Source organism: Berghia stephanieae, unplaced genomic scaffold (assembly GCF_034508935.2).
Source record: "Berghia stephanieae isolate SIO BIC M18660-M18661 unplaced genomic scaffold, UCSD_Bste_1.3 scaffold46, whole genome shotgun sequence".
In the NCBI taxonomy this organism is placed as follows: Eukaryota; Metazoa; Mollusca; class Gastropoda; order Nudibranchia; family Aeolidiidae; genus Berghia; species Berghia stephanieae.
The window spans coordinates 1-24000 of NW_027625955.1; the positions used below are offsets into that span (position 1 = coordinate 1).

Genomic DNA, 24000 nt, shown 5'->3' on the forward strand with positions numbered 1-24000 from the left:
TCATACATGGATTCATCAAAGAATAATCCTTTTCAACTGTTTCCATTAATTGGTTTATAAGTGCTCTATATACCAACTTTCATCAATGATTGTTACAGGTTTAAAATATGCAGTCACTGCACTCAAGGTGTGGTTGGAATGCGCTACTGGTAGGGTGTCCATTTCTTTTCTTCCTTCCTCCTATTTTCCCTCCTTCTGTTCCTCTTACTCTCTTCTTTTCCCTTCTGTGTTTGTTATCTTGTATGGCAGATGATATTGTTTTCATTGTAAATCATCTTTACTCTTGTATTTAGTCTTACTATAATTATATGTAGGATTATTTAGGCTATGAGTTTATTTTTATTGTATAGTATAGTTTATTGATTTTTGAATTGCATGTTTTTGTTTCAGCGGTATCTGATATAAGCTACATTGTGTTGCTAGAGACCTATAGCAATAATAGACCAACAAGCAAACACTACACTCGAACACGGTTGTCTTGAACTCATTCAAATATCCCGGATTTTATTATTCTTTGTTTTCTGTCTATTCCTTCCTCAAAACTAAATTCGCCCTGACATTTTTTTTTAAAATGAATAAATATAATTGCTTTTTAATGCAGTCTGGGACCGCACATTTACTGATACAACCCTGTGCGAGTTACCCCAGCAACTGAACATTGCATGTGTGTTAAGGCATTTTGATACATACAAACTCGGACCCCCCCCCCCCCCCCCATCACTGACACCCCCTACAAGCCCTTTCCTTGATCATTGAATTCTTTTTAAGTTGTAATAATAGAGCCATGTTTCTTCAAACTCTTTAGCCTCCCGAGGAGTTTGAGGAAATCGTGTTCAAGTGTAGTCATACCATTAGCTATAAACATTTTTTTTTCTCCATTTGGGTTGATCGTTGTTCTAACTCTCCTTGTCATCATTATTTTTCAAGGTAAAGAATTTGACATCTCTAGACACAACAGAGATAGCTCTGGGCAAGACCAACGCACCTGTTTGAAAAGTTTCTTCTCTAGCACTAACAGTAAGTTATTTCTCACAATTATAATATGTATTGTTTAACGTGCAGCTCAAGGTTTGAGGACTGTTGACTGACAAGGTGCTAGAAAGTAAAACTTTCCTCTGGTCACTAAATATTTTTGAGTTTGATTCATTCATAAACTTGTTGCAAAATAGATGATTCCTCGAACGGCGTACACAACGACAACAGTTTAGTTGAGACGGTATCCCGTTCCTGACACCTGCTGACCCGGTCACGGTGAGCGGTCAATCACAGAGAGGAATTTACCTAACGGGGATTGCCGTTTCACTCAATTTAACAATGTTTTGTTTTATTGTCTGTTAGACACCCATATTGAATGAGTTGAAATATCACGACTTGGTATAAAAGTTTATATTTTCTACTTTTACTGTGTGTTTTTTATTTTTTCATAGTATTACTAGATTTCTCAATATAAGTTATCAATGAACGGTAACAAATTACACAAAAAATATAGTGGGTGCAACATTTCAAAAATTAGAGAAAAAAAAAAACGTTGCTATGGATTTGTTTGAATTTTATGTATTATAAAGACAAGATGTAAATACTTCTCCTCACAAAAAACGTATTTTTCCTCAACAAAAATATATCCGCTACGAGCATTCAAACTCGTCAGTGTAGTTTGGGGCTGGTCTTTAACTGCATTGCATTGATGACAAATCGCATTTTATTCATATCATTGATAATGTCGGATGCTCTTTTTTTCCCAATTTTGCTGTTGTTTGGTGACAGCTCTCTGTGCCTTGTTCTCCAAGAAGTCTAAGTCCAAACTTATATTGAGTGATGTGTGGTATGCAGTGGTACTCAAGGAGGTGTTGTTTTGGGATTATTTTGTTTGGAAAATATTTTCTGTATGTATCCGTATAATGTTTTATTGCACTTTGAATATATTGGATTGTGTCTGCTTTGATCGATTTTGTGTGTGATATAAAGTTGTGCACATGACTATAGGCCTTGTCTATATTGTCGAAAATTAATCCAATACTGCATGCGTCATCAATGATGAGTGGGTCGTGGGTGCAGTTCTTTGTTTGTTGGATAATTGTAAGTGTAGACTTTTTCTTGTAAGTATTTGTGGCAGTGGTTGCCAATGAATGACCTGCTGTGGTAAGCCTGTTGTGTAATGCGGTATTCTGTCCAATTCAGAGGCAATAGGACCATCCCTGAGGGTGAGTGGCTCGTGCATGAGATTTGAAAGTCTCTCCTGCGTTTTGGAGTTTGTTGTTATATTCTACTCTGTCGATATCAAACATGCAAGTGCACCCCGTTTCAAGGTTGATTTATTTATTATTAGCGTATGGGCAATGAGCAAATACAAAGAAGATAATGAGTCGTGTGTTCAATGTGCTTTATAATGTGTACTTTTTACACATAAATTATGAGTGTGCTCCTTGCTTGTCCAATGCCGTGTCAGTCCCATAGACTAAAAGAATGTCATTAGAATAATTTGAACATTTAAATGGTTTCTTGCGGGCACGTTTCTATTTCTGTGTTAAACAAATCATACCCCATGTCCTACATAATGAATTCACTACTTGGTTATGACTTGCAATTGTGTGGTCCATGCTGTAAGAGAAAATTCAAAATTGACTGAGCGATGTAAGCAATGATATAGTGAATTAATGAATAAAATGAGTTCTAAAACACTCTGTATTACTTCTCATATCCATGCATACATAACAGCGTACATAAAATTTGGAAAAAGAAAAACCAAATACTTCACCCAATTTGGTGAAAGAAAGGGGGGGGGGGGGGGGGGGGGCAGGAAAATTCTAACAAGCAGTTGAGCTAAGTTGAGGCCCAACACACAATGTCATTTAAAATTAAACATTAGCAAGATAATTCAAATTATGCAATTTAAAAATCAAATTAACTCATCATTGAAAAAAATAAAAAATAAAAATATAATTAACAATAAAACCGCAGCGAAATATTACGTTTCAAGAACAAGGCTAAAGAGGTAATATCATTATTACCTGACCTACGGCGGAAAAATAATCATTACAAAATAATGAAAACTGAAGAGTAAATGAGACTTACCTCATTTCGTAGTAAAACTTGTGCCTTGTGAATCACACCAAAAAAAATTTGAAGTTTATAGCAACGTTTTTTTAGAATCCTGAGGTAATTACAAGTAATTTTATTTAAATGTTATAGAAAAATAGGTGAATTTGAATCACGGCTTGTGGAATAAGTACTGGAGATATTGAAATAAAAATTGGACCGATGGAAAGAGGAGGTCTGCGAGAATTCTTTGCATTTGGGTGGAATTGCATCGTCACGAAGATCGTGAGGTTAATTGGTACGGAAATCATCCATTGGTATCACCCAATGCACGTCAAATCTACGTTCTGGGAATTGATATCGGCTGACCGCTGTTGACCCCGGTTACCTGTCGGGTGAGGTTACGTCGGCGCTCGGAACAGCGGGAAACTAAACGGTCAGATTTATAGTGCAGTTTAGACGCCGTGCTCGACAAATATCACAATTAACGTGTGCTGCCTGTTATTATCATTCATTGCATGTGCGTTAAGGTATTTTGATACATATAAAATCAGACCCTATACCCAGCGCCCCATCACTGACACCCCCAACCACCCCTTTCCTTGCTCATTAAAGTCGTTTTAAGTTGTAATGATAGAGCACTGTTTCTCTGAATTTTTTTGCGTCCTGAGGAGTTCTAGGACACATGTTCAAGTGTAGTCATGCCATAATCTATAGGCATTTTTTTCTCAAACAATATTTTGTCACTTTAGTTGATCACTGTCCTAACTTTCCGTGTCATCACTATTTTTCAAGGTAAAGAATTTGACATCTCTAGACACAACGAAGATAGCTCTGGGCAAGACCAACGCACCTGAATTTTTTTTAGTTAAATTCATTCATAAACTTGTATGTAAAATAGATGATTCCTCGACACATATCACAATTATTTTGTGCTGCCTAATGAATGTCATTCATTTTCTTCAATTTATGACATTTACATCGTAAGGAATGAAATGAAATTCAAAGCAGGCTGAGGCAGCCCGTGTCTTTATACATAATGTATGTAGATCATTTGAAAATAAAACATACATTTGACTCTGGATAATTGCAACTCCTCGGGAAACGGGAAACAGTTGTGATTAAGTGAAGTTCAGTTTCTGCTCTGTTTATATATTGCTACACTTGCTATTTGAGTTTACATAGGCTTGGGACCGGCTGGTTTGGATAATGTGGTGAGGTGAGATGACAACCCATACCTCCCCCCTCTCACTGCATTGCAAAATTTAACTCAAGATCGCATGTCATACATGACAAAATTGAAATTTCTGTTGACTCGATTTTCATGAGTGTAGTAGCCTCGCCTCAAAAATTTGTTGAGATTAACCGAAGTGGAGTTACGATTAACCAGTGACTTTTAAATAGAATTGATTATGTTTCATGGGAAATGTTGCGATTAACGAAGTTGAGCTTATCGGAAGTCGACTGTAATACAGTGGACACCGCTTAAATTGAGGTAGGACTGTTATGGTTACCTTTTTATAACTGACTAGTTATGAGAGACCATAGACAAAGTGTTTGCTGTTCGATGACATGGGTGTGAATGTAACACCCTCATTGACAGTGGAGACTAAGTTTCATGGTATTATTTATATGATGGTGATGTGATGTTAACCTTTCATTACATGTGTGACGGTTGGTACCAATAATATGGAGGTTCTGTATCGGAAGGTCAGCAATAAAGTGTTGAGGTGTGGGTGTTTTTATGCATTTTTTTGTCACTCATACAAGTCGACAGATTAACTTTATCAACATTATAGTTATAGTGACTTTTCAGCAATTAGGACTTCCTTATTGGTGACCATATTTAAGAAGGATTTAGAAGGAAAATAAACAGGGATTTGTATCAGCCTCATTATAACTGATTTCTCGTTATAAGTATGAGCAATGTCCACTGTATGCAGACTGTCAAATAAGGAACTTGCTTAGCTCTTAATTGGTATTCCAGACCAAAATTTAGATAGCTTTAAATAGTAATCCAAGACTTTTTATTTCAAACTACGTGTTGATTGATGTACAGAACAGAAGAAATTATTTAAAAATATTAAAAAATAAAAAAGTTATGCCCTTTCGAAATAGCGAGAAAAAGTACACTCTTTCGCATTGCACAATACTCCATTTTTGAGATCTCATTCTAAGAAAAGTAAATGACTAAGAACCCAAAGGATCACTTTCACATAAAGACTTGTACCCACACACTTTGTCTAATTTTTTCCCGTGCGCTAAGTAACACGGTTAAAGAGCTATTGAGATCTGAAAATGGAAATTTTGTTATTTTTCGCAATCAAGGGAAATAACTGATTTTTCGTCAAATTTACCAATTTTCAAAAATTCATTAAAAAATAACTAAGGATAATAAATAGTGCAAATATACCTCAAAATAAACAGAAAATTGTAGACTTAAAACAACATTTAACACTAGACCCTTTCATTTAGAAATACTCTTGAAATGAAATGAAATTTGGATGCCACAATCAAAAAATATAAAAAATCCATGATTTTCAAAAATTCATAGAAAATTTTGAAACAGCCACAGAATAACCATTTTAGTCTTAAAAGAATTGCAAAGTAATAAACTATGCATGGATGTAGCATATTCACAGTCAGACTGCAGCAGATAACCTTGAAAGCAATCTAAAAACTGGCCAAAACACGGTCGACCAGATAAAATTATTGACTCTGGGGAAAAAAAGGAAATGTGATAAGATGAGACAAAACAGATGTTCCAACACAAAATTCACCTTGTATGAGCAATATAAATCCATTAATGGACAATTCTCACCCAAATCCAATCAAATAATACCCTTCAAGCGGTGATAAGCCTTTGTAATAGCCTTATCAGCAACTGTCCAAAGTCAAGGACTTGCAGAAGATGTCAATTCGAAGTCCAACCTGAAGACATACTTGGACTCCACTTCTGCAATGTCCTCAACAACAGGCCACTTGTAAGTAGAGGCACGAACAGAAGAGTCGACGAGGAACCTCACATAAGCCTGTTGATCACTGATAATGGTGACCAACATGGAACTTGGTCATAAAAAACTGCTACCCATTGACCTTGACTTGTGAATCGAAATTCATCATAGTCATCGTCCACATCAGAATCAGACTGATCACATACATTTTCCTCACTATCATCAATTTTCCTTCTCTGTAGAGGCAGTGGTGAGCAATGACACTGTCGAGGCAGTGGTGAGCGTTGACACTGTCGAGGCCGTGGTGAGCAACGACACTGGAGTGTCAGAGGCTGACATTGGAGTCAGCACTGACAGTGCAGAGACAGATGTTGATACTGGAGAGACTGTAGACACCAGAGATGTTGATGATCCAGGTGTAAAGTAAGGTTCAAAAGTCGAACTGGCAAAAGATGTCACCTTCCCTGGATCACGACGAATATTTTCCCTTAATTTTGCCATTTTTGCCGTTGTTGACTTGACAGCATTTCTAATGGATTTATGATGAACTGGTCCGAGCTTCAGAACATGTAAGAGCCAATCAAGTAAGAAGGACTCTGGCAAACCCTGCTGTGTCCGAAATAAGAGCACATTGCGAGTGATGCTCACGGCACTCAGCGAAGGCGACAAGTAATCATAGTCAAGAATTTCATTGAGGAAAATTTTACGCTCTGCTGGGTCGTGGATTGACCTAGCCATATCCAACTTCCTGGCGATGAGTAGTCCTATCCTCTGGACAAGTAAGACACACTCCGGATAGAGGTACGTAAACCACTCTGCAATCTGCAGAAAGAAAATAAATGAAAAATGATCACACACTGCAGGTAAGCTGCTGGAGCAGATTTATGAAATATAAGCAAAGCAGTAAACAATCCGACTTAACTACATGGGGTAAAAACAGCAGCATGATATGAGCACTGAAATATGAACAGGTTGAATGCAGTAAATAGAAGTCCCTCAGAGACAGAACCTTACATTCTACTAGTTCTACGGTATATCTTGGTTTTTGTAGCATTAATTGGGCAGTAACTTGATTGCTACTGTATGGATCTCAATACTTTCTGCTTGATAGAAGAGAATCAATTACTGGTGGTATGTAGAAGGGCTTTAAAATAATGAAATAGTAATGATATGTAATAACTCAACTGCACCTAATACCAGCTTCTGTGCTTGTGAGTAGGGTACTTGCAAACCATAGGGTCTCAGATGCAATACATACCTTGGCCTCAGATGATCCCCCCACACATCGCAGAAAGTGTAGCTGAAGAAGAACTTGATTAGTTAAAGGGGCACTCCAACAAGCATCAGGTCGCCGACCTTTCCCCTTCATCTCATTTCCTCATAGTCATCATCAACTGAAAAAAAAAGTAATCAAGAGTCAATAAGTAGCAAAACAGGTCACAAAAAATGGGATTTCAAACTTTCTACATTGCCAACCATTACTATTACCATCATGGATATTTAAGCTTATTCTTATCTACTATATTATGCCTAATCTAAAAACAAAGCATTATTTAGAACATTTTGAAAAGAAAGAAAATATGATACAAGAAGAGTGGTGCTAAAGTTACTTTACCAATGAACACAAAGTACACAATATTTGAACATTCTGAAAAAGAAAATTCCATAGGTAAGGTAGCCAACTGGTTGTTTGTATGGAGAGAAGGGGGGGGGGGGGGGATAGGAGAAGGAGAGAAAGAGAACGAGTATGTGTGCGAGGATGAGAGAGAGAGATAGGTGTAAGAGGGGACAAAGATTAGACAATGAGAGAAAAAATGAGAAGGAGATAGAGAGAGAAGAGAGAAAGAGAGTTGGGGGGGGGGGGGGGGGGAGTGAGGAGGAGAGAGAGAAAAAATGAAAAAAAGGAGATATAGAGAGAAGAATAGGTATAGAGAAGGAGAGTGGGAGGGGGGGGGGGGGGGGGTAGAGGGAGAGAGAAATAAATAGATAGAAAGAGAGAGAGAGATCCTATCCACAAATTTGAGCATCTAACATTATCATTGGAAATGGCCAGTTCACTGTTTGACTCAATTGTCAATAAACAATAAAAAACATGAAAGCCGAAAATCGTTACTTAACTTCTACCTATCTTAAGGATTGATTTGGAGACCCAAAAAAAGTAATTTAATTGAAGCAACACATAATTTCAGGAGTGTGCTTATTCCCCGTCAATTGTAAACAAACGCACTCGGTCGGGTGCCGCCATCTTGGATTTTTATGCCGATGTTGCTAGGTCGTGTTTGAAGAAAGATTTAAACACAATTCTTGACTTTGAAGTCAGCAAATGTCCTACACATGTTGAATTAACTTATATTTTATGATATCATGAAAAAACAAATTAGGATTTCATGGTGTAAAAAATTAACAGAGATCTGTTCTGACATGGAGTTTCAAAATGAGGTCATTCTCAATATTTTCATTCTTGTCCAAGTCAGCGGACGATAATAAAACATCATCATTTATATAAAAGATAGAATTAAATGTAAAATTGATTTAATAAAAGCCAAATTAAAACACTTACCTAGTGATTCTTTTAAAAATCTGTTGAGTTCATATCCATTTTATGAATTGAATAACACAAAGACACTTCACTTGACTGAGACTCAACTGAGACAACGATGCTAGGCACGCCGGAATCAAAAGTGAAAATGGAATGCTCGCGTTGTGTTGACGTTTGGAACTCCCGCGGGTGGTACAAATCTCGGAAACCATCGAGATTTAGATATTATAAAGAAAAAATGTTTCCAATCCTATTTTTGGCTTTAAAAAATCGAAATTTGTGATTTTTTGCCGATTTTAGGTATTTTTTCTGAAATATTTTGATTTTTTAGGGTTTTATTGTAAATAAATCACGTTGTTATTGGTATCATTAGAAAGAGCTTTTAATTCCCTTTCTAATAATGCTATTTGTAACACGATCCAACAAAAGTACTAGTAGCGTTGGCGGTTAAAAAATGGTTACCCATAAAATTTCGTTTATTCGCCGCGATAAAAAACGTATTATGTCATGCTCTTTACAAGGGTCTAATAAACTATTTTTGCAAGAAAAATCATCAAATCTGACATATTTTAGAAGGAGAATAGATAAGCTTTTCAGTGATATAATTTTAATCCCTGTAACTTAAATAGAAATATAGATTGCTTCAAGTGAAATTGGTTGAAAATTAGAGATTTTCAGGCCCGTTACACAGAAATGGACTGGATTGGGATACCTGCTCTTAATTTTATCTCCTTCTCTTCTGATGTCATTTCTGAGTTTTATTTCTGTCATATTATTGTTTTCATTTTCTAGTAACTATGCCATTTCCAAAAAGAGAAAAAAAGATGTATTCAAAATCAGATTACTGCAAGAAAATGTTTACCTCAAAGATATCTAAACATTACATGAACTACCACAAAAAGGAAACTATAGTGGCACAAATACTTGAACTTCCCATGGGTTTGACAGAGCCGCAGAAACAGTTGCTGATTCTACAACAGGAGAGAAACCACATTCACAACATGGAGGTAAGTTTGGGTTCTATTGTTATGAATCTCAAAATTAGATATAATTTCATTTTAATTATTAATGCACTCTGTGATTTCGATCATTAATTTTCTGGGACAGCAATGTGTGTGTTCAACCCCAGCTACAAAACATTGCAGCTGTGTAAACTTTTTTGATGCATACACATGCTGAAACACACAAACACACATACACACACACACACACACACACACACGTGTATTCGGCCTTAAATGAGGTCTGTGTCATTCAAACGCACAATGAGGCCCTATAGAAAGAACTGCTTTAAACAGTTTTTATAAGACTTTCTGGCAAGAGGCAATGATCCACAAGATGACTGCAACTTTAAATTTGAGTTAAATATTATTTGAAGCTTTATATTGCCACGAATCAAAATGGGGACATGTGGCCAAAGGAGGTCCAATGATGGGTAATGTGTAACCAGTGTGTATGTGGAATGAGGCCTTATGATTTGTGTGAGAACAGATTGAGGTCATAGAATAATAAAAACCCATTACCATAACTTGGTAACTAAGACTCATGAGAGTTGGAGCTTATTCCAGTTTGGGTAAGAATGAAGTAAGACACCAATGATGCATTACTCCCAATAGGATTCAGGATGCTAGTATTATCGCAGAGACACTTTCCCCCAACAAAACCGGTACTTGTTACACCTTGGTTGAATGGAGCAATCAGTAAATTTTCTTGAAAAATTGCAATGGACTTAGCCAGGTTCGAATTTGGACCGCTTGATCCATAGTCCAATCACCTGCCCATTCAGCCCCATAAGTACAATGCATCTCATATTAAGCGATAGGGTAATGAATAGTAGATGAAGATTGAAGAAAAAGGATTTTTAAAAAAAAATCAAATGAAACCAATGCCAGCTCAACATGCCTTCTCTCTGTGCCTTTCTGGCACTGATTTGCCTTTAGCTAACTTGTACAAATTATTAATAGTAGTTATAGAGGTTCAAATCCAATACATGCACAAATTTGCTTCCAGACAGGATAAGAGTCGTATTGAATCAGGACCACACCAGCACAATGCATCTTGTACAAGCCGAGCTGGATCTAACCAAACTCCAGTAGCACTGTTTTTTTTTTGATAAAAACTTCAAACAGCTCTCAAATTATTTGCAATTTTTGCGAAGAGAACTGAAATACCCATTTTGTTTTTCTTTAATCCAGCTACAAAATCTCCCCATGAGCAATATGGGAGCAGGCACTGATAAAGCATGTGCAATTGGTGGATTTGTATGGGACAGTGCGATACAACCCTACTGATTGCATACAACCTCCATCCAATTAAACGTGACCTCTCCAGGCAGGGTGCACTGTATGAAACAAACTTAAAACGCCATCATGAATCATAGACGTGTGACAAAACAAACCACAATGAAACATTTTAAAAATTGCCACAACTGTTGAATAATCATCAAAAGGCAAGAATAAATTTTAAATGAAACTTTATTAAACACATTTCGATTGACTTTGTATTAATTACAATTACGTTGATTGGGAATGTTCACGAAACTAAATTAAATAAGTGTTGTCATGTTTATCATGAACCAAGAAAATTTCACTTGATTGTTACTGATACACAACCAACCAAATAATATTTCGACGATTAAAATCATAGATAATTTTAGTAGCTTTGAATGCCGATTCATGATGTATAAAGATCAAATATAAAATAAAAATACACAACAAAAATTATAAGCTACATGTAAGCATAACAAGTAAGTATATGGGGAATATAGGATCCTGTGTTCACCTGTGTTCCTCTTTAGGATCAGGATAGAATAAATTTAATAATAACATTTAAGGTTGATGAAAGAATGAGTAAAAATAACTAATACTAACCAGAAAAAGGTATGATAAAAGTCTGATGGATGAATGAAAGCTACTACTTTAGGTAAAAAAAAATTCAAGTTTGAAATGAGTAACACTGAATTGGATTTCAATATTAAGTAACAGCATTAACCATGGCGGTAAGGGTTAGAGGCCCGGGGAAAAATACATTAAAAAATGATCCTTTTTGAGTTCATCCCATCACACAGAAAGTGCATTGAATTACATTTATCTAAATCATACAAATCATTTAAAAAGTGAAGAAATGTAGGCATCATGATTCATATTTTAACAAATAACATTTTTATTAGGTTTTCAACCAATTTTTCAAATACAATCTATATAATCATAACAAAAACATTTGTGAAAAAAAATATGATGGTGATGATGATGATGATGTTGATGATGATGATGATGATGGTATATCACTTTATTTACTATTCATGTACTCAGATTAATTTTCTATTTTAACTTGATTAGAAATCTTCGGTACTTTATTTCTTGTTGCCATCAATTCCCTTCCATATTGATTGAGAATTCTAAAACATAGCATTTCCAACCTTTTCACAGTGTTAAATTCAGTACTTTTCATAATTCGTAAGAAATTGTGAATATTAGGATTACCGATTAATCAACATTGAATTAGACAACATATATTTCTTTCATTCATATTCGAGGAAAAACTAACAGACAGTGATATTCATATTCTTGTTTGTTTGTTTGTGGGGTTTAACGGCGCTTTCAACACAAACTAGGTTATATAAGAGCCAATATCCATATTCAATAATCCCACCAAGCTCACATATATACTTTTTTCTCTAACCTATTTTTACCCCATCTCCCTCGTTCTATTAGAAACAAATGCAAACTTGTTTGTTTATCCAACCCCTGAAAATACCGTCTATTGCAGTGTAGTGGTCAACTGTGCACTAAACCTTAAGTACCATTTAAAGGACAAGGTCAAGTGCAAGTTGGAGATGACTATGGAACAGGAAAAATAGACAAGCAGGTGTTCAGCCCACTGTATCCTTCCTTCACTGGCTCCATGAGTAAATACACTCAACAGTATTAATCATACAAGGCCAATGAACAAGTTAATGTAGCCTATTTAGCCTCTCCCTAATGCCAACTTACTAAGTCTAATTTTTGTGATAGAAATACGGTGAGACATGTTCACCATATTCAAGTATTCTTCATATTTAAATTATGACCTGATGTTCTTGAAAAGTTTAAATGAACCTGTATTTGCCACCTCTTCATTCCATTCTTGTATATACATGCCTTGTATTCTTTGTAAAGAGACAAGAACAAATCAACATGTTTTACACTTTGTAATTCCCAATAAATCCCCAGACCACAATGGTACAATAACGTTTTTACTAGACTAGCCCAGGTGACTGCATTTGGATTAGAAACAGTCATTTTTAACAATTCATCATATATAAAATTATTAACAAAAGAGAGCATTTATACAACACAATATCCACTAAACGTGCTCAAAGCACTTTACAATGGGTCTCCAGCCACAACAACACTCAACACAAAGGGCGGGTCATGCAGCATATTAGACTCGAACATGGGATTTAAGCGCTTTTTCCGATCAAGGACTCAACTACTCAATGGGGTTTGAATCCATGACTTCAGTTAACACTGGATCAGAAGTCGTGTTGCTAACCCCTAGACCACATAGCAATACAAATTATCATGTAAAGGAAATAATTTTAAAAGTACTCATGTCACCACACAAGTTATGTGTGATAGTGCATTTCATTCAGCAAGACAAAGATAAAACACAATCGTCCATTAAAAACACTATTAAATAAAAACTATGTTTTGAGTTACATAACAATCATCCATTAGCTAAAAAAAACTTCTTTAGCAACGGGCAATTTTATAGACAGACATGTTCAGCCATCGTAAGAGTCATTGATATCTGAAAGATATCATGTACACAATATTTCTTATATCAAGAGAAGGTTAAAAAAGAAAGTGACAACAATTGTTATATGGATGTGATATAATCAATCTTGTAGGTTACTGTTATTTTTGGACGAATACTTTCCTACAGATTTTTTTATTTCGTTGTAACAGAAATCCTTAACATTTCGCCATGACCTTGCATTTAGACATTGTTCTTGATTTATTGCTCTTTCAATATCTGCTTTACCGGGTACTTTTTTCATTCTTATGAATACCGAAAGGTGTTTAAGAACTGCATGTCTTTCTGCTTGTGTCCATTTATGCCTTTTCCCACTTTTTCTCGTATCAGAGGAATTCTCATTAAGTCCCACACGTTCATATCTGTCTACAATAGCGTATGGCTCCTTGATCTCACTTGGCCCTAATTCTTGTGTGTCTTTTTGGCATTTCTCCACTTCTTCATCCATATCTGACTCTCCTGAGCTACTGTTGTTATCTGGTTCCAATTCAAAATTTCCTTCCAGTGAGTAGTCCTCCACAGAAGTGCTTTTCCCAGCGTTGATTTTCATAAGTATTTTTGCAACTTTGGCCTTTTGGAGAATGTCATGAGGTAAGCGATAAAAATCGCGGTGAACGCGGATATCATGTCCCAGAAATTGAGCTAACTGGTCTTGTTCAGTGTCAGAAATTTCTAAAGCTTGGGATATAGTTGCAACTTGTTTTCTTAAAGACGTCCCGGTAAAAATATGTGGATTGGAAACACCAGCTTCAATTGCCATAACTCTAATGACATCGCTTCCACGATATGGCCTCTCTCTATTTGGAGTAGCGAAGAGGTATTTGCTCTTTATTGATAATCTATCTCTTTCCCTCATGAGGGTGTCAATCTTGGTCAACATTGAGTGTGTCAGTAGTACAGCTACCCGGCGATTGAATTTGCCTCTGATTTCTATGCCAGTGAATGTTTGAACAAGTCTTCTTTCTGTTTCTGTAAGAGATTGAATGATCTCATCATCAACGGGTTCCTGATTTTTTTTGCCCATTTCTAAATTCTCTAGAGTCAAACGCTGAACCTCACCACCTCTTTTTCTGTTGAAAAGAGAAATTTCACACAAAGCTGCTTTTGCTACAGAGGGATAATCATCCACTTTTAAATTCTTAACATAACTGTACAGTTTTTCTACATCCTGACAACAAGGGAGTAGTTGGGGGCTGTTGAACTTCCTTCTTTCTAGTGATTGGCTTGCTGATGATGAAATGTGATAAAAAAAATAATAAAATAATGGTATAGATTTATAGTGCGCCAAACATCCCTTCATCAGGAGGGCTCTGGGCGCATAACATAGATTAACTTAATCATGAAGCCCTAACACAGTACACGAACAACGCTAATTATACACATAATCAAAAGAAAGCCTGTCGGAATAAGAATGTCTTCAATCGACGCTTGAATTCCTCTAGTGAAGACGAAGAACGTATCTCTAGTGGTAGTAAATTCCACAGCCTTGGACCAGAATGCTGAAAGGCGCGTTCACCAGCCTTCACTCGACAGCGGGGTGTTTTCAATTTGAGGTCGTTCGTTGATCGAAGCGATCGCTGTGGGTTATACCGTTCAACGAGGTTTGAGAGATATGCTGGTGACGAGCCCTCCAGGCATTTGAAAACGATAGTTGAAGATTTATATTTAATCCGCTGGTCCACTGGCAGCCAATGCAGCTGCTGTAGTAATTCGGGAGCTGCAGTTTTTCTGTCTTTCTGTAGTACAACGCGGGCTGCCATGTTCTGTATTTTCTGGAGTTTGTTTATTTTGTCCTTTGTAACAAATAGTGCATTGCAGTAGTCCATTTTCGGGAATATCAAAGATGTTACCAATTTGTTGCAAGTTTCCCTATTAATAAATGGTCTGATTGTTCTGATATTTCTTAGAATGCAGATAGCACTTGTTCTCACATTGTTAATATGTTTGTTCATAGACAGATCACTCTCTAAGGTGATGCCGAGATTTTTTGCTGATGGTGTGAGTTGTATTTTGTCATTATCGTTGATTGCCAGTGCCAGTGTAAATGGATCTGTCTTATTATTTGAACTAGCAATGAATAAGGCTTCAGTCTTGTCGCCATTTAATTTTAATCTATTTGCAGACATCCATCTCATCACATGGTTGATGCATTGTTCGTAAACAGTTATCTTTGAAACTATATCGGATTGCAAACACATGCTATATATCTGGGTATCGTCGGCGTACATATGGTAAGCGAGAGAATGTTGCTCTAAGATTCTCACAACAGGAGAAGTGTAAAGTACAAAAAGGACTGGACCTAAAACGGATCCTTGAGGTACACCAAAATGAAGGTCACGCTCTGACGAAGTTACTTCCCCAATTAAAACTGATTGAGTTCTTTGAGTAAGATATGATGCAAACCAGTTTAGAGCAGTGCCCGATATGCCGAAAGTAACTTGTAGCCTTCGAAGGAGGATGGCATGGTCGATGGTGTCAAAGGCCGCCGAAAGATCGAGAAGACTAAGGATGGTGGTTTTTCCTTGATCAATAATTTGCAGCAAGTCATTTGTGATTCTCATCAATGCTGTTTCTGTGCTATGATTTTGCCGATAGGCCGATTGAAAGCACTCATCGAGGTTATTATGTTTCACGTGACAAGAAAGTTGTTTTAGTACAATCTTTTCTAGAATTTTGGAAATGAATGGTAGATTTGATACAGGCCTAAAGTTTTTAAAATTATCACTGTCAAGTCCCGCTTTCTTCAACAATGGCTTCACCAATGCTTTCTTGAAGCTTTCTGGAACAACTCCCTCCCTTAATGATTGATTAATCAATTCAGTGATGTAAGGTGCAAGTTCATCAATACACTCCTTCAAAAGGGATGTTGGTAAAGGGTCGAGCCTACATGATTTGCTAGGACTAGAGAGAATCGTTTTCTTTGTGTCATTTATTGAAATTTCTTTGAAAGATGTTAAGGGTTCACCATAAAAAGAGGTATATTCTGCTTCTGTTTCGTCTGTGTCAAGTTCACTCCGTATCGTTGTTATTTTATTCATGAAATACTCTACAAAGCAGTCCGCGAGTTGCTTGTCGTCAGTGTGGTGTGGCAGGCTTGTTTTGATCTCTTTGCCTAGAAGCTTATTTGAGATTTTATAAAACTCCTTCGGACTTTTATGTTATCAACTTTATCAAGATAGTAGATACGCTTTGCCTTAATTGTCACCTCTTTGAGTCTATGTTTGAATGATATGTAAGTTTCCTTATCAATTGTCAGGCCAGATTTTTTCCATTTCTTCTCCGCTTTTCTTTTCTCTTTCTTTATACGTTTTACCTCCAAATTGTACCATGGTGATTCTTTTCTGATGTTCACAGATCTTGTCGTGAGAGGTGCGTGCTTATCCATAACACTAATAACTGCTTTATCAAAATTGTCACCAGTCACTTCTTTCTCACAATGTGTAGTTAGAGAGTGAGAGAGGTCCGCTTTAAATAGTTCTATGTCAATTTTCTTCAAATCTCTCGAAACAACTATTTTTTTTGTTTTTGTGTCGTGTACTGTCCCCCTCTGATGCCAAAAGATATTAAATGATGGTCTGAAATGCAAAGATCATCTACATTGATAGGTGTCGCTAGTTGCATGTCAACGCTGGTCAATACCCAGTCAATAATGTGTCCACACCGATGTGTCTTTTCAGTGACATGCTGTGTCATGTGATGTGACGAAAGTAGTTTATTTATATTTCTTATATCCGGTGTGTCTCGATCAAAGTGTAAGTTGAAATCTCCAACAATAATATTTTTCTTTGACTTCATGTCAAGGCGAAGAAGGAAGTCCTCGAATTCATCAATAAATAGTGATGTTTTTAATCTATTTTTTGCACTGGGTGGTGGCCTATATATTGAATGAAGCTCGACTGAGTCATGTTTAAAATCAATGACCATGATCACACCAGTTTCCAGTGAAAAGGGATAAAAAAGTATCAGCATTATCTTTCTGCATTTGGTCACTCTTTTGGATGGCATGTGACTTCAGTATGAATGCACATTTCTTTACAGAGAATCCGAGCTTGAGAGCAAGGGAACCCTTCCCAAATGAATGTGTTTCGTCCGAATACTCTGCAACACTGCGGACAGTTTCGACAAGGGTGTCAAAGTTTTTCACAAGGAGAGCATCTGTGAGGGATTTAATATTTCCATTTGACCGATCTTCTAAATCTATTACGAGTCGCGCAAGTTCTCTCATTCTACCACAAATATGGCCAGCAGTGTGCTCTTCAACATCACGTTTGTGGTATGTTCGCTCTCCAAATGCAATAATCAATGCATCGCTTTTTGCCTTCTGGGATATCGAGTCATCTTTCATCTTTAGTAAGACATTTTGCCACAAGGACTTTGAAACATTCTTTGGTACAGGTTACATAAGACTCCCTTCCCTATAGGCCCGTCTAGGTTTTCTTGTACAGCAGGTTAAGGAATGAGCTGCTACTTTCTTGTTGCGATATAAGCCTTTACAAGTGGGACAGGGAACAAGTGCATCAACTTGTACATTTTTTCCTCGATATTTTGGAATCATTATACCTTCTCCTTTTTCCAATACATCAAAGTTATGTTTGTAATCTCCTTCTTTTATTATCTTCACCCAAGCTTTCCTTCTCTCATAAGACCCTTTTGGCAATGACAATATTTGGCCAACCGATAACTCATTTTTGTGCTTCATTTCTAAATGTCTAGCCATTTTGATAATCTGTTTATCACAATAAAAACATGAATGATATTTACTCCATTTCTTAAATTGTGGCTGTATATCAATTGGTGGAGCGTTCATGTTTGTTGTGAACAGCATGGGATACTGAGGGCTTGCACTTCCAGAAGAAGAGCAAGAATCGCTGATGTGTTGATCCACCGGGTAGCTGAGAAATAAGAAGAAATAGAACAATTATAATGTGGCTGGATAAAAATGGAGTGCGATTTTCTTATTTTTCTCAGTCCACTCATGAAAAGATACAATTTACATGAACATTTCAATGAATTTACACTCTAGCCAAAAGCAGTCAGGTCGGCAATTTATCTTCATTTTTTCACCCCATCCACCCACCATCACAATGGATTCCACACATGTTGGACCTCTATTTGAAAATGTCCTCATTGTGTGGCTTGTGTAACCTATGGATGTCCTCATTTTGACGCCTTTACAAGAGCACAAACACACACATGCAAAAAAAAATAAAAGAAAAGATAAAAAACATTACCACACAAAGCAAACGTCTAAAAAGACCAGAGATAAAGAAAAGACGTGTATCATAATAAGACAGAAATAAGTAAGCCAAATGGTTATGTCACTCGCCTTTGGTCCTCGAGGGCAGGGGTTCGAATCTCACAGTGGAATTTTTTTCTCAAAACCAGAGTTTTCACGGCTGTATCCCATAGTTCTATCGCACACTTACTTTAAATCGGAGGTGTCGCCTTTTATATAACCTATTCTGTGTTTAAAGGGGCGTTAAAAAATACCCTTTTTTTAGAGATAAATAACAATATAAAGTCAATTTCGCATTCAAGCACACTTTTCTCTCCTCACAAACACCGTGCTTGAATCCGGCATCTATTGTAGTAGTTGTAATAATAGTGGCCAAAGTGGAACCACGTCTCATCAATTGGAATAGTCAAGCCATATTGAACATGATGGGTGAATGGATGGGTGACAAAAAACTTGTCTCCCAGAAATTATTGTCAGGGCGTTGTGTCCTTTAAATGCATTAGCTCACTCAACTCAGGTGTAAATGAGTACCTGGCAGTTAAGACAGCTCTGCCTTTGTCCCATTAAATTGTAACGCACCTAACAGGTCGCCTGTCTTGTCCTATGTGTTACATGTTTGCTGTTTATTGGGGAAAGTGAATTGTCATTGTAAAGTGCTTAGACCGTAGATAAGCGCTTTATAAATGCAACCTTTTTTATTCTTTTTACCATACTTTGTTTTCATAGGAGATCAGTTAAAATGAGATCTCAATTATAATGAGACATTTTGATTGGAATGGAGGTCACAATGCTTAATACGAAATGTTTGGGAACAAGAAATTACCTCAGATTAACCGTCTTTCCAGATTATTCACTATAGACAATACAATAGAGAAATAGGTTGGGTTTTTTTTTTTTTTTGCATTACGGATTAACCCACAGTTTTGGACTAGCCTTTCCGGTGCTTATGTATATATTAATTTTTATTTACTTAGCAATATGATTAACACTGGACTAAGAATTTTCAAATCCCCATTTGCCTACCTTGAACTTTTATTTGATATCTCTTCGTCTGAAAGTTTAATGTCTTCTTCATCGGTGGAATTGGGCTCCCTGAAAGAAAATGGTTTCATATATATTTATATATATATATATATATATATATATATATATATATATATATAAATAATCTGTATTTGTTCCTTTACAGAACAATTGAACAAATAAAATATTTAAAATTAAATAAATAAATTGCTACATAAAAAAAGAAGAAAAAAGAAGGAACAGGTACCACAGAACATTTAATTTATTCTAACAGCTTCCTGGAAACTTACACAATATTGTAGTACTCTCACCATATTCACATCTGTGATGAATGTCGTAATAAATGTTAAGTGTCTCAAAAGGTCACACCGACCAGACGAAAAATCACATATTGCTCATGGTCATTAGTCTGACCACTAACCATCAAAATTATTATCAATATCAATATTATAGTCAACGTGATTTCTTTTAGTAATTAAAAAATGTTGAATCATTCCAGGAGAGTAGATAATTAATTTTCAAGAAATAATGAGGTTAGCAATCCCAATTATTTTACTTTTAAAACATACCATTCACTAGAGGAACTATCAGTGAAAGGATTTCTGATAGAATCAGGGTCACTCGGGTCAAGTTCTGCTTCTGGTTTTAAGATGTCGTGTTTCCTGTTTACTTCATTATCTTCATCCTCTTTCGGAGATTCTGATACTTTGTTGTCTCTTTGTGATTTTCTGTGTATGAAATATCAAAACCCAGTGATTAGGTCTACCATTACAAATGATAAGACGAGATGAGCAAAGACTCATTAAAAGTAAGTGACGATAACAGCAACAATGATAATATTAAGTGTAAAAGTTAAAGCATTTTTGTTGACAATGGTGATGATGGTCATGATCAGAGTGTGAGTTCAGTGACTGTAGGTAGTGGTGACAGAGAAAATGTTAGTGATAGTGATGGAGAACGTTATGGTCAAGTGGTATTCTTACTCGACTTATTATATTAATAAGACATCAAGTTGGGTTTTTTTTTTTACATGACTTGATAGAAGAAAGCGAGCACACAGGGAAAATTTCTATCAATGCATTATTTAATTCTATATCAATTGGAACTGTTTCAGTGTTCTTTGCCAACTTAGTTTCCAGCCTGTTATAACCCCCACCCGACACACACAACAATGTAGATCGAAGGAAGCGTGTCATGACCAGATCTAAACATTGACTTAGATTCTTACAAACTACACATTTGTTTCAAATTTTACAATAGATGTTGACACAATAAGGAAATATTGCCATAGAATATTTAATCCGAAAGAAAAACTAATGACACGGTTGGTATTTTTCTTCAATAGTCAAAAAAGAGCACAAGTCCAAGGCACAGTCACAACTTTGTCGAAGTCGAAACTGTGTTTACATGAAAGTATGAAAGAAAGTTATGAAGAATAATTAGTGTGACGACTAAGTAATAAAAACAAAATACTATAATTTAATATCTTACCTTTCATTTAATTCCTGCAAATGCGAAAAAAAGTTCTTGAAAGTCAAACGTTTAGTAGACATGTTGATTTTAGACCCTCGCAAACTTTTTCCAGGAAATCGAAACTAGAACAATCGGAACTGCTATTAGGTACTAAACTCTTATTTGATTGGCTGAAATCAGCCAATCAAATAAAGCATTTCAAAAGATGACAAGAGAATGACTTGCTCATGAGCCCGTGGGTTGTGTGTGAAAATAAGATCAAAATATGTGTATAATGGGCTATACACACGTTACCAATGAAGTGGACAAAATGAGGTCTTCGTTTTATTTCCACTTCAGGTCCTCATTCTAGACATTACATAGACCATAGAGGTCTTTAAAAAATGAGGTCCAAAATGTTGGACCTCTATTTGAAAATGTCCTCATTGTGTGGCTTGTGTAACCTATGGATGTCCTCATTTTGACGCCTTTACAAGGACACACACACACACAGACACACATCACTGATACTCCCCATTGCATTCTGTCATATTAAGTCAGAATGATGGAGTATGGTTTCTTAGAACTTTTTTGCATGTACCGAGGAGTTTGAGGAAACCTTGGTTGAGTGTATAAACAAGGAAGTGACTGGGCATAGATATCCTGCTGTCCTTTTCAACTATTATTCAGGATACTTTGATTTTGATTAATTCTGCTGGTTTAGTCAGGGAGGTATCGGGTTCGAAAACTACCGCAAGATTTTTCATTGAGCAAGGAAATTTACTCTCAATTGCTTCCCTCCACCCAAGTGTAAATGGATACCTGCACTGCTTAGGAAAGTAATCTGCAATAGACGAGTGTCCAATCCAGAGGTTAACAAATAAGCTAACTGTCTGCTTCATGCTACAGAAACTGGAATAAGCTCCAGCTCCAAGAGCTTTTAGGCTCCTAAGGACTTACTTTTTTGTCAGGATAAAAAGGAAAGGTATTCTTATACAGCACAGTATCCATGAATGCTCAAAGCGCTTTACAGGAATCCCAAGCCAACAGCAACCCATATGTAGGATGAGACATCTGCCTGTAAGGCATAAGGCGTTATTAAATAAAAAAAAAATTGACAGGGACAAGCGCTGTAAGCGGCAAGGTAGCCTACTCCATTTACACCTCAGTGGGGTGAGAAAATTGAATAAAGTCTTTTCTTAGGAGTCATCATTAAGACAGGACATATACTTGAATTGCTTCGTGTAATAAAATAGCTGATGATGATTAGCCCCGCAAGCAAAATAATAAATCAGATTTTATTTATGATGCTGTGCCTTTCTTACAATTATTTCATGGAAAAGAAGGGTATGAGCAATCTTTTTTATATCTTGCTTCTAATATGATTTGAAGATCCAATGATTTTACATTCTTTTTCTTTTCAGGTGCTTATGAATGATTGTGGAGAACTTGTTGTCAGCTGACTGTCCACATCGGTACAGGATACAGAATATTCACTGTATTTGCCATGCTCAATGTGTTTAGGCATTAGTTTTTTGATCACTATTCTTTATTAATAAATGAATGAAAAAGCAGTGGGGTTTTCATTTTACTATATCGATGTTTTCAAGAGATTTTATTTGTGGCGGCACAAGAAATTTAGTCAGGGACTTGTCTGCTGGTGAGTGCAGGCAGTCAGAATTCTATCACTGGAGTTCAGTAAACAGTTACCTCCACAATATTCCATCTTTGACGAGCCATAATTCTGCTTCTAATTCTAATTATTATAAATGCACCAATAAAAAGTACAAAGTAATCGCTATGTAATAATTAGAAGTGTATATAAGGGCCGACTCAAATATCAAACCTGGCCATTGTGACTAATATTCCTGCCCCACCACACATTTGAATTCCAATATAATAATAGACAATTAAATATGGTGAATGAGATTATCCCAATAGCAGCACTTCATCACCTTGCTGCTTTATTTTGATATGATGTTAAATGTAAACAGTAATTTCATTGAATGTCTGGCAATTCCTCTATCTTGTTAATCCTTTACAATTTATAATAATGTATACCAGTTTATCTCTGTCTATTTAACTTGGAAAAAATGCTGTAAATTTTGATATAAAGGAGAAATTCAATAGGGGTTAAGGTTGGCAACATTACAAATGAAAGTTGGATTCAACGAGGTCTTTGGGACTAGACATGTGGCCTTGTTGAAGTGACCTTGGTCCATTAAAGGCTATAAAAAGTATTGAACTAGAGCTAACAAAAGATGAGAGGTGCATATGAGGCATTTTGTGTTACAGTGCACCTCTGATTTGACGAGATCAGACCATATTAGCGTCGTTTGTATAGCTTTTGCAATGGGAGTGTTAGATTGAGATTGTCATCAAGATAGACTATGTTGCCGTTTGGCGTAAGAAAAAGATGATTCAAACTTGACAGGTTGGCTACATTGCAGTGCCGTATGACTGAATGAGTTGGGTAAATTCTCGCCTATGTGACAATAAAGCACAAATCAAGACTGTTCAGCTTGTCGTAGCAAATACCTCTTTGTTAGTATGCTGCAATATATCCTTAATAATGCAAACTACTAACAAGGTTTTTAATGAGTTTGGGAATAATAGCTCCAAAATGTGTCGTTTTGGTATTTAGAGATTGATTCTGTGCTTCATTTCCAGATATGGCCTGACAAATTTTCACTCATTTCAGCCACTAAAGAACAGGTGGTAAGCAAACGTTGAGACCCTTTTTCCCCACCCGTTAATCATACTTGAGAAATCAAAATTAATATGAGGTCTATATGCTTATCAATGTTGATACTGGGTATTATATATTCCCCAGAAATCAACATTAACATGGGGCCTATATCCATATCAATGCTGATAAGCTGCATTATATATATACTCAAAAAACCAACATTGCTATGGGGCCATTGCTATATACAATATACTTCCCTCAACCATGTCTCTGA

The 24000-nt window shown here is 36.2% G+C and overlaps 3 protein-coding genes and 1 long non-coding RNA gene across 4 annotated transcripts; 1 reads left to right on the forward strand and 3 right to left on the reverse strand.

Annotated features, from left to right (window-relative positions):
• The first annotated feature begins 787 nt into the window (after positions 1-787).
• LOC144961874 (uncharacterized) lies at positions 788-22611 on the forward strand. The gene is made up of 3 exons (XR_013643300.1): positions 788-1017; positions 9322-9536; positions 22462-22611. It is a non-coding gene; the product is annotated as an uncharacterized LOC144961874 (long non-coding RNA).
• Positions 6213-7371, reverse strand: LOC144961875 (uncharacterized). Its single transcript, XM_078894914.1, has 2 exons — positions 7249-7371; positions 6213-6812 (listed from the first exon to the last, which is right to left on the reverse strand). The coding sequence occupies exons 1-2, from the start codon at positions 7357-7359 to the stop codon at positions 6213-6215; spliced, it is 711 nt and encodes a 236-aa protein (XP_078751040.1). The 5' UTR covers positions 7360-7371.
• On the reverse strand, positions 13402-18122 carry LOC144961871 (uncharacterized). Its single transcript, XM_078894912.1, has 3 exons — positions 17795-18122; positions 16865-17010; positions 13402-14396 (listed from the first exon to the last, which is right to left on the reverse strand). Exons 1-3 carry the CDS (start codon positions 18041-18043, stop codon positions 13409-13411), a joined length of 1383 nt encoding a protein of 460 aa, XP_078751038.1. The 5' UTR covers positions 18044-18122; the 3' UTR covers positions 13402-13408.
• On the reverse strand, positions 15596-17891 carry LOC144961873 (uncharacterized). Its single transcript, XM_078894913.1, has one exon. It carries the CDS (start codon positions 17669-17671, stop codon positions 17240-17242), a length of 432 nt encoding a protein of 143 aa, XP_078751039.1. The 5' UTR covers positions 17672-17891; the 3' UTR covers positions 15596-17239.
• Positions 22612-24000: the final 1389 nt, after the last annotated feature.